This window comes from Halyomorpha halys, unplaced genomic scaffold (genome assembly GCF_000696795.3).
Source record: "Halyomorpha halys isolate HHAL.00 unplaced genomic scaffold, Hhal_1.1 Scaffold31.1, whole genome shotgun sequence".
Lineage (NCBI taxonomy): Eukaryota > Metazoa > Arthropoda > Insecta > Hemiptera > Pentatomidae > Halyomorpha > Halyomorpha halys.
Window position 1 is genome coordinate 1,186,862 of NW_027107458.1, and position 10,319 is coordinate 1,197,180.

The 10,319-nt window shown below is 30.4% G+C and overlaps 2 protein-coding genes across 5 annotated transcripts in view; one reads left to right on the forward strand and one right to left on the reverse strand.

The window, feature by feature from the left end:
- LOC106685146 (calcium uptake protein 1 homolog, mitochondrial) overlaps positions 1-10,319 on the forward strand; it is a 32,634-nt gene that overhangs the window by 14,235 nt on the left and 8,080 nt on the right. For both annotated transcript variants that reach the window (XM_014427706.3, XM_014427698.3), the window contains exon 6: positions 370-484. In XM_014427706.3, coding sequence (XP_014283192.1) covers positions 370-484 — 115 coding nt within the window. The remainder of the gene's footprint in view (positions 1-369; positions 485-10,319) is intronic.
- LOC106685167 (carbohydrate sulfotransferase 11) overlaps positions 3,017-10,319 on the reverse strand; it is a 20,484-nt gene continuing 13,181 nt past the window's right edge. The window contains exons 1-4 of one of the 3 annotated variants that reach the window (XM_014427718.3): positions 9,252-9,618; positions 6,885-7,101; positions 4,567-4,940; positions 3,017-3,292 (exon numbers count right to left, since the gene is read on the reverse strand). In XM_014427718.3, coding sequence (XP_014283204.1) covers positions 3,044-3,292; positions 4,567-4,940; positions 6,885-7,101; positions 9,252-9,413 — 1,002 coding nt within the window. In that variant the 5' untranslated portion in view covers positions 9,414-9,618 and the 3' untranslated portion in view covers positions 3,017-3,043. Of the gene's footprint in view, positions 3,311-4,566; positions 4,941-6,884; positions 7,102-9,251; positions 9,619-10,319 lie in introns of those variants that run through there. The other 2 variants (XM_067045757.1, XM_067045758.1) reach the window with 2 other exon arrangements.

Genomic DNA, 10,319 nt, shown 5'->3' on the forward strand with positions numbered 1-10,319 from the left:
TTTTATTATTTTATAATTTGTTTAATTGAATATCTCAGAAGAAAGACTTATTCAGTAATTATCATCTCTATTTGATGATTTAAAAATAAGTTTTAAAAAAATTGTTTACGAAATGTAATTCATGTAACAAGTATGAAATAATTTTCATCAAATAAGTTGATGTTTTGTTGATAATGGCATGTTTTGTTGATGGCCAGCCTATTTCAGTCAGTTTTTTTATTTTTATTTATTTCTTTATTATCTACTGAATCTGAATTTCTGCCATTTATACTATAATTTTTTTTTCATAATTATTTTAAATTTTAATTTTAATACAATTTTTATATTAACTACTGCACTAAGGTAATTATTATTATTTTTTTTTTCCAGAATGTACATATGAAATTAGAACTTGCCTTAGATGAAGATAGCATATTCTACAAACTTGGCAGCTCGGGGTTAATAACATTTTCTGATTATATATTTCTGCTGACAGTGTTATCAAGTAAGTTATTTTCTATATTTTGTTTAAATTAATAACTTTTATAATGATAAGTATATTGTTGACAGTCGATAATATTTTTGAAGAAAAGTTGGTTGGGTATGCGGTCAGTGAAGACCAGAAATAAGCAAAAACTTATTTATTAGTGCCGGAAAGAAGATAACAACCATACTGAATAAGAGGAATTGTCATCTTGTTTGTTGTTTTTAGCCCTGATGAAGGCCTGAAATTGTGGCCGAAACATTGGCGCTAATAAATAAGCTTTTTCCTTATTTGTGTTCTTCACTGAGCCTTCCCCCCTTCTCCCCTCCAATTCTCCTCATAATAACTCTTATGTTGATTTTATAGTGCGTTAGTAGAAATAATGATAAAAAATTATCTAATAAAAAAAAAAAAAATATTGCTGCCGAAATAACTATATTTCTCCTAAGGGACGAAATATATTTCTTTTTAATCAATGGTATTTGAGCCAATGTTTCGCCGCATGTTACAGGGCTTCGTCAGGGCTAAAAAGGATACAAACACAAAGTACAAAAAAAAAAAAAAATTAGTAGAAAATAACAAGGGTATGCATTGAAACGTAAAATTTAATAAAAAAAAAAAGTAAAGGTTATAAACAATAAATGAAAATGGTTATAGTAACCATTTATAACCTTTACTTTTTATGTTTTTTTTTCGCCCAAGACTCCCATTGGAGTCCTATACTGCCTAACCATGGTTGGAGGTCAAAGTTCTTCATTTTGTGGGACCGCCATTCAATGAAAAAAGTCAACGTCCCAGGCCAGATTCGAACCGGCACTGCCTATAGACATCAAATTGGTAAGACTGTCTTGTGTGGGTGTGGTCAGCAAAGAACAACATAAATAAACAAAACCATATTTAATAATTAAAATAAATAAATATGGTTTTGTTTATTTATGTTGTTCTTTGCTGACCACACTCCCCGACAAACTTCTCCAATCATTAAAATTATAAACATTTATAATTGTTTATAACCTTTACTTTTTCTTATTAAATTTTACGTTTCATTGTATACCCTTGTTATTTTCCACTAATTTGTTTTTGTACTTATGTCAAGTGTTTGTATCTTTTTTAGCTGTGACGAAGCCCTGCAACATGGGGCAAAAAATTGGCTCAATTAAAAATAGTACACCAATTTACTATTTGAGTTTTATTTGACTGCACACCCGGACCAAATACCATTGATTGATACGCACGGTCATTCAGCAATCTTCCAGTATTTTTTTTAAATTAAATTATTTTTTCAAGTATTGATAATTTATATTCAATTAAACATTAGGGGGTACAGATAGGTTTCCCTCTTTTTCTATCAAGAACTTGGAATTTATTGTGAAAGAACAGTACATTAGCTTTGATTAAAAGTGTTACCCGTCACCAGCCCCTGTTTTTCCCATATTTTTGCAGCTTTAGGGTACTTCAAGTAGTCTCACCATATCCTTATACAAGCACTCAATGTGCCTCAGGTGCAGATTTCTTCAAATTAAAAGTTCTTACAAATGACACTTATTTGGCACAAATCTTGACATTTTTGCAAGAAAACAATGATGCGATGCTGATATAGAGTCACTAATACTTCAAAATTATATTACCTGATGATCAGACGTATATTACCTTTTATGTCCGACTTTTTCAGCAAAACCACATGTTGGCCGCTCGCCTCAAGGCTTGTACAAATGCTCGGTAAACAAAGAGCTGTCCATCCACATGTCAGTGTTATTCAGAGAGGAATAAGGAATCCTAGCATGGCGGACATACAAGTGGTTTCAGCTATTGCACTGGGATTATATTATTTTTATTACAAAAAAAAAAAAAATGAAAGGAAATTAAATAAGAATAAATATAGAACTTATTATAAAAAGTACCAACAAACACCTTTAACCTCCTAACAGCTCTCAGTTGGAACTAGACAAAGAACATTGGTGGAGATGCTACATAAGCGCTCTCACGAACCCCTTTGATCTGTGTCCAAAAAACCGACTCTCGACGGATCGGCAACGAGCTTAGGCCAACTCGTACAAGCCACCCATTCCCATGCTCACGCATGAGTTCTCCCAGGCTTGGCCAACATGTAGAGGCCCCTTTATGACCCCCTCTTTGGTCAAACAGCAGAAACTTATTTTAATCCTAATATTATCATGGACTTACACATAATTTAATATTAAAGTAATTAAAATTAGAGAATACTTTGGGTTCAAATAATTTCAAAACATCCCAGCAGTAGGATATCACTTAATTATTCGAACCATTTAACTTACAGATAGTTTCAGCCATTCAATTAATTTATGATTGTGGTAATATGGTCCAATTTATCATTGAGGTTTTCATTTTATGAACCATACACCTAACAATGAGAGAATATGACATGCTAAACTATTTTCATGGTTATGATTGTTTTGAGGAAAGGAATGTCTAGTTTTCTAAAATTGATGGGGTTTTAGGGGAAGGTAGCATGATTTCGAGATTATTAATAATATGGAAATTAATTGATTCATTTATCAAAATTCTCAATTGGTATTACTTGTTTGGAATTGTTTATTTAATTCATTCTAGTGTGAGATACATAAAATATTTTGTTATGTTGTATCCGAACATGTCGTAATCAACTTGATACATGTTGGCCAAATCGTAGAGCAAATCAAAGTTGAGCTGTTGATAATAATGAGGCAAGAGGTTCCTCGTTCTACCTTTCTCATGGACTAAGTAGTGGATCCTTACTTTGGTCGGATTTAGTATGTCTTCGAGACCAGCCCTTTTGAGTATGTACTCCTGATCATCCAGCAGTGTTTCCAGCTGTAAAATAGGAAGAAACTGTGTTTAGGTTAGACAGGTTGAATTTACATCCATCATTGCTATAGTAAGCATTATCTTAGCATTTTATATGAGATGCAGAAAAAATAAACTTTTTTTTCATCCCTACCTGGAAGGGTTATCTACTGGGTACCACACTATTCTAACCATAGTAGTGGGGGGGAGGGTCAAGTTTTCATTTTGCAGCGACTACCACAGAAATTAAAGTTGGCCAAATTCAAGCCAGTGCTGCTGCAGTCACGAAGCAGTTAATGTTGGCGCTCCAACTACCTTGACTAAAAACAGCCTCAGATAAAAAATAACTAAGCTGAATGCAGTTAAATATTGGCTTGATCTTCATTAACTATGGATTCGAATTATGCATGAACGATAATACTGATTGATATTTTAGAGGTAGGAGAGTAATGGACACTAAAGGTGGTAAAGTTTTCAGTGTAAAAATTTGTATACAATCTAATCCGAGTTTTTTTTTTCTGAATGCATTTCATCTTTGAAATTTTTTATGAAACAATTTAATTTATTATTTGTTTATTAAAGTGATGAGTAAATCATTTAAATTTTATCTACTATTAAAATATTTAATATATACAATAATAATGGAATTATTTCTTCATATTTGTTTTTATTCCTCATTTCGGGATACTTTCCAGAAGGGAAAAGTGATTGTACAGACAGTTTAAGTAGGATAATTTTCCATGTAAAATTAGGATAAATTATAAATATGACAAAATATAATCATATGGATGTAATTAACAAGAAAACTAAAAAATAGGTACTAAAGTACCTATTATTTTTAAAGTACCTATTTCAGGATTAAAATCCTGAAGATAAGAAAAGAATGTTTGATTAATTTTTCTTGGATTTTAGTAGTATTTTTATTTTTAGTAGGATTTTAGTAGTCCATTGCCTTACCACTGAGCTACCCACTTCCACTATATATTAATTAAATAATTGTCTATAAATGAATATAATTAGTTTGTAAAGTATTTACTATTTTTTCCAAAGTTCTTTAATTAATTTAAATATATCAATGGCGAGCTGATAATAACTCTTATATGAAAATATATTATAGTATTAAATCCAGTAAGAAGAAGTTTTTTTTAAAATATGTTACATTTGATTTATATTTATATTTTTCTGTCTTGTTTAGATACTTCATTTTCAGATAGGAGTTATTGGCAGCTAACTACTTTTATTTCTCATTCTGAATTACTTAAATTCAAACTTTTTTTTTTCTTTTTTGTACTTTTACTTACCTTCACAATTACTGTGAAATTGATCATGCAGGGTGTACAGAATTGATTTGTCGTTCCCCAATACTCGTCTTCCTTATTATCAAGTACGTATTTAACAAACTCCATAAAAGTTGGGGGTGTGTTAGTTCCACTCTCTGCAAAAGGCATGTTCTTTATCCTTCTCTTCAGTTTGCTGTAATATTTTTCATTCTTCGGTTCGATGAGGCTGAGATATGTTGAAAGCAACCTCTCAAGTGGATCTCGTACTATGATAAACGACAACGAATTTCGAAGTGCTGATTGGAGCTGAAAGAGAGTCGGAGTGGGAAACTTTGCTCTTAACAGTGTCATTGGGCTCTTCTTGCTCTTCCGTAGGAATCCTTCATTGTAGCCACCTGTAATTTTTTAATTAGTAGTTGTTTTTTTTATTTTATCAACTAATAAACTTCCAATCAGAATTTTTTTTATATCTAATCTTGTAGTTCTTACATTATAATTTCTGATGTTATAAATTTTAGGTTGTGAATACAATCCATGAAAGGTCATGGGCTCAGTACTTTGTTAGGAAACACAGTTTTTAGAACGTTATACAAGGAGGTGAGTTTTTCAAGATCACCCTCATTTGCCATATTTTCCCCCACTTAATGAGGTTTGGTGGGCCTCAGGAGGGCCACAACAGAGTTGACTCATGGCTGCAATGTAACAGAAAATAATTATCTGTCCAGCCAGATTCAAACCCGGGTCCTTGGTATTAGCATTGAGCCTTACCACAGTGCTACCGTGCTCTCTCAAAAAATAAAAGGATTGTCAAAATTTATTTTGACATATCATCGCAAAATAAAAGGATTGTCTATCAAGCTAAGAAACAAACTCATTCCAACTAAAATTCCAATGTTCTTTGCCTATATGGAAAGGTATAGTTATCTGTGAGAGAAACAGTCTTCTCTTAAGTTGATTCTAATATGCTTAAATGTTTATCTCTGCACTTTATTTATAGTGACTTTAAATTATGACTTAATGGTAAGGTATCCCAAACTGCCTATCGTTTTCCTTTGATTGATTGATTTCTGTGGTCTCTGTTCCATTCCTATGGATCATAACATATAAACACTAAAGCCTTCCTCAATAAATGGTCTATATAACGCAATGAGAATTTTTCACATCTCTCTGATAGTTCCTGAATGAGCGTGTTTAACTCAACTTTTTTTTTCAAATTTCAACAAATTTCTCAGCTTTGTATATCAGTATAGATTACATAAATTAACTTAGATAAAAATTATTCAATGCAATAGCTCTTTTTTCAATTAGTATCATTTAAGAATAAAACAGTATGAAGTAGGATAAGCGCACCAATTATTGACTGTTAACCTTTGTTTTAAATATTAAGGGTTTAGTGCCAACAACTGTTTCAAAATTGGTGCCAGTTGTAAGCTGATGGTTTAGCTTGATACCAATTTTAAGACGGTTTTCAGCTTCCAAGTCTTAATATTTAAAAACCAAATGCTAACCAGTCAATTGAACTTACCCTATAGATTTTGTTCGCCTGTGCATCTAACTTGAAGGTATATATGTCTATACCTCAGTGAATATTTTAGGCAAAAAATAGATGCTTAAGCGGATGTGGATGTGATCGGCCAAATTTCACGATTTTACTTGGGCTTCGATAAAGGCTTTTAAAAACCAAATATTTTCATAATTCAAAAAGCAGTGTCTTAGGGGCGAAATAGAGAATAAAATAATGACACTAATTTTTCTATATTCATTGAAAATTATATAAATAACAAAGGTATAAAGGATCATAATGAAAATAAAAGTTGAGTTCTCTCCTACAAAACTTATTTCCACATACAAAAAGTCATCTCTTCATCATAAGTTTATATAGACCATTTATTACTAAGTATATAGTTTGCATTTCCAATAAAGAAAAACTCAAAGGCACATGGTTAGTGCTATATGGATCTATTCCTTCCGATATCTCTTCCGAAACAATATTTTTTATGTTTTTATTGAAAAATTATCTCGTAATAAAATCAGATCATTTATAACATATTATAAACTTATTTTGAGATAGATTTCTCTTGCAACGAAAATAGTAAAGCGTTACTAATTGTGGGTCGATATATATCGGCGCTGGCACTTATCGCCAGTGCCATTATATCGGCATCCGCCACTAAAAGGATTACGTTAAGGAAGTTTGTAGTTTTTTTTTTTCTTTAAAAAATACTAATTGTGAGGAAATTTTTGATTTACAAAGATTGTTCTCTACTTAAATTATTTAATGTTAGTTTTACATAAAAACACATTATTACATTTAAATGAAAACATTAAAGAAATAAAACCTAGAATGTTGAAATAATGGACCCAGGTGTCGCTTGCTGCTTTGTGAACTTTGCACCAAACAAGAGAGTGGTGCGCATCTATGATATACTCCCAAACCTTCGGGTTCTGGTTCTGTATTCGGAACTTCTGGCACGTACTGGACAAGAGTTCCCGCCTTGATGCCATCTCTTCCTCCATCGCATACAGGTCTATACCTCTTGTCTCGAAGCCCTTTATCTAGGCAAACATAGTATTTATTTCAATTATATATGGGTGACGATTGATATAAAATTCTTCTGAAAATAATACTTGTTATTACAAAACAAACCTGTATACTCATTAAAATTTATCCTGTATTCTGAAGTTTGATGATGTTTCCATAATTACAAGGATGATAAATCATTGGGAATACAGTGAAGTCTCACTTATACGAAACTCACTTACACGAAACATTCAGTTATGCGAAGAATTTCTCAATCCCATGCAAAAACCCCTGAATTATGTGTATGTTATTATCCATTTATACGAAACATTGAGTTATACGAAGGAAAGTTTGGACCCGCTTTATGTACATATTAGTAAATTTTATTCAGTTCTACGAATTTTTTTTTCTTCCGTGGCAAGACAAAGGACGAAAAATACCGTGAAAAACGAAACAGTAAACAACTTTTTTCCGCGAATAACATCCGGTCCCAATGACTCTTTATGTTTATATTCTATTCCCTAATGTATAATAATAAGCTCGGATGATTCCGATTCAAGCAACGAAGATCCTTTGCCTCTTCCATTTTTGCAGAAGCTCTTGAAGCATTTGAAGATGTAAAACGTTTTATATATGCGAAAGAAATTAGCGAGAAGGAATCTAACACCTTAACAGAATGCGAAAGAATGATTTATTCAGCCAAAAGCAACATGAAACAAACAACACAATTTTTTTGTCAAAAATTAAAAAAATTCGGATTAAAGATCAATTAAATTTTTATACAATAAATAATTTTTTTTCACTTTACTTTGTTTTTCTTTCAACTGTATACAACATACGTATATGTACCTACTAATTAAGAGAAAAAATATACATACATAATATGTACTGCGTATTCACTTACACGAAGAATTTTTGGTACCCTCTCATATTCGTATATATCTGAGACTTCACTGTAGCTTCTGAGCAGACAGAGCTGGCTTGCGGTTACAGTGAAATAGAAAATAATTGTTTGCCACAGTCTGATTTGAACCTGGGTCGTTGGAGTTGTCTTTACAACAAAACAAGAATCAAATTATTGTTTAACCCCGCCTCATAAATTGTGAATTAGTAATAGTAAACAAAAAATTCAATATGTGACTGAGAATAGCATAGAACGTTTGAAATAAATGTCAGCGCTAGAAAGTTGGGAGTTCATTTGTGAAACTTAATTTTTTTTTTTTTTCGGAAATTTAAAAAACAAAACAAGAATTTAGTTACTGGTTAATTGATAAGTTCCAACTTCCAAATAAAAATCCTGAAATCACTGTTGGTTTGCTGTGTAATATTTTGTTTAATATGTGAAAGCATTTATGGATTTTCAAATTTAACATAATTTAAGTTTCCATTCTTTAATAATTTAGCATTAATTAATTAAATAACTTAAAATAAATTTAATAATATCTTTATCTTCATATTGTTTATTGTATTACTGGTTGATATATATATTTCAGGCCCAAACATTGGTTAAATAAATAGCAAAACACTATAATTTATATGTTTTATTGACACATTAACAAAGTCGTAATTTGAATGTTTGAATTAATTTTTCTTGTATATTTAATTACTTACTGAGAGTAGAATAGAAGAAAATGAGAAAAATATTCTAGTTCTTTGATCCTTAAAAATTACTTTCATGTACATGGGAACAGAAATCACTTTTTAGTCAATAAGTATGTTAATAAATAAAAAATATATATATATTTGTGGAACTACATATACACTTATCTTTTTAAGTGCTTTTATCTTTAATTCATAATAATGTTGCTAACGAATAAACTTTGACACATACTTGACATTTTAAATTTCTTTTAGAATGAGGTTTTGAACTCTGACATTTACTAAACTTTTAATTGTGTTTCTAGTTTCTAGGTTGATTACTTTTCACTAATCCCGCTTTGGAAGTATTAAATAATTTTTAAAACCAATATCATGCATATATTTTTTTACAAGCTTACCTGCTGGAAACAGCAAAATGATTTTCATAAAATTTTTATTCATTTTTTTTTTTAATGTTTAAAATTTTATCCAGCAGTTAATTTCTTGTATATCAATTAATTACTAAAATCTTTAAATGCTGACATGTTTGAAATTGAATATATATATCTCACAGGTATATATTTATTATATCACATATATACTTAACTATTTTCCAGGTTATATTTTTGTTTCTGACGACTGCTGTTTTCTTTTCCGGCATGGCATTATAAGTAAAATACACATAGAGTAGTGTAAACACAACAAAACTCAAAAACTTCGCAAACGAGCTTACTCTGACTTTGTATAAACTGAAACTACGGGATGACATATTGTTTTTTGTTTTTTTTTTAGCCTTTACAAGATGGTTATTTAACGGTTTCGTTCGGTTTTTCTTTATTGGAATGTTTCTTCTTCTTTCTGAGTGACATCTTGAGGTTGAGTTTGAAACCGCCTTTTACTTTGGTGTAGACCACATCGATGAGAATTGATGTCATCCTGTCATAAGGTGCACATTCCCCTTACTGAGCCCTGGATCCTAGGGAACAAGGGTGGGGGAATGTCAGGGAGTGTGGTGGGGGTATCTGATCAATACCGTCCAGATCCAATGTTACATTTCAATAAATGTATCTCAATAGATATCTTTGAATTATTATTTGAAATGGAAAATTCTTAATTACAAACATATTTATATTTTAATAATATTTAATATTATAATTTTGAATTTTGTTTTACCTCAGGTATTTTATTTACACTGATGATTACATGTTGCAAAAGTATTTTTTTAAATTACTCTTTGATTTTTATTTTACGGTTTAATATCTTAACACTAAGATTATTAAAATATCCAATTCGATGTACAATAGGAAAATTCTTTTTTAAATTTTGATCTGAAGGCCTACAAATTAAAAATTAAAATTGTTTGAAACTTTTTAATAACATCTTATTGATGTTTCAATCAGCATTGATATAATTTTTAAATGTAATAAATAACAAATTTAGAAAATTATGTATTGTTGGTATTTTTTAAAAAAAAAATTTTTCTATTTTTATACCAGATTGGCCTGGTGGGCCTTACATGGTTGATATAGCTTATATTATATATATTTTTTAGTAGTTGATTATGAGGGGGTATAGTCATACAAATAACACTCCTAACCATATAAAATGTTCTTATTAAAAGAAAAAAATAATAATAAAATAAATAGATAAGAATAATGCTTCTTAATAAAAGAGG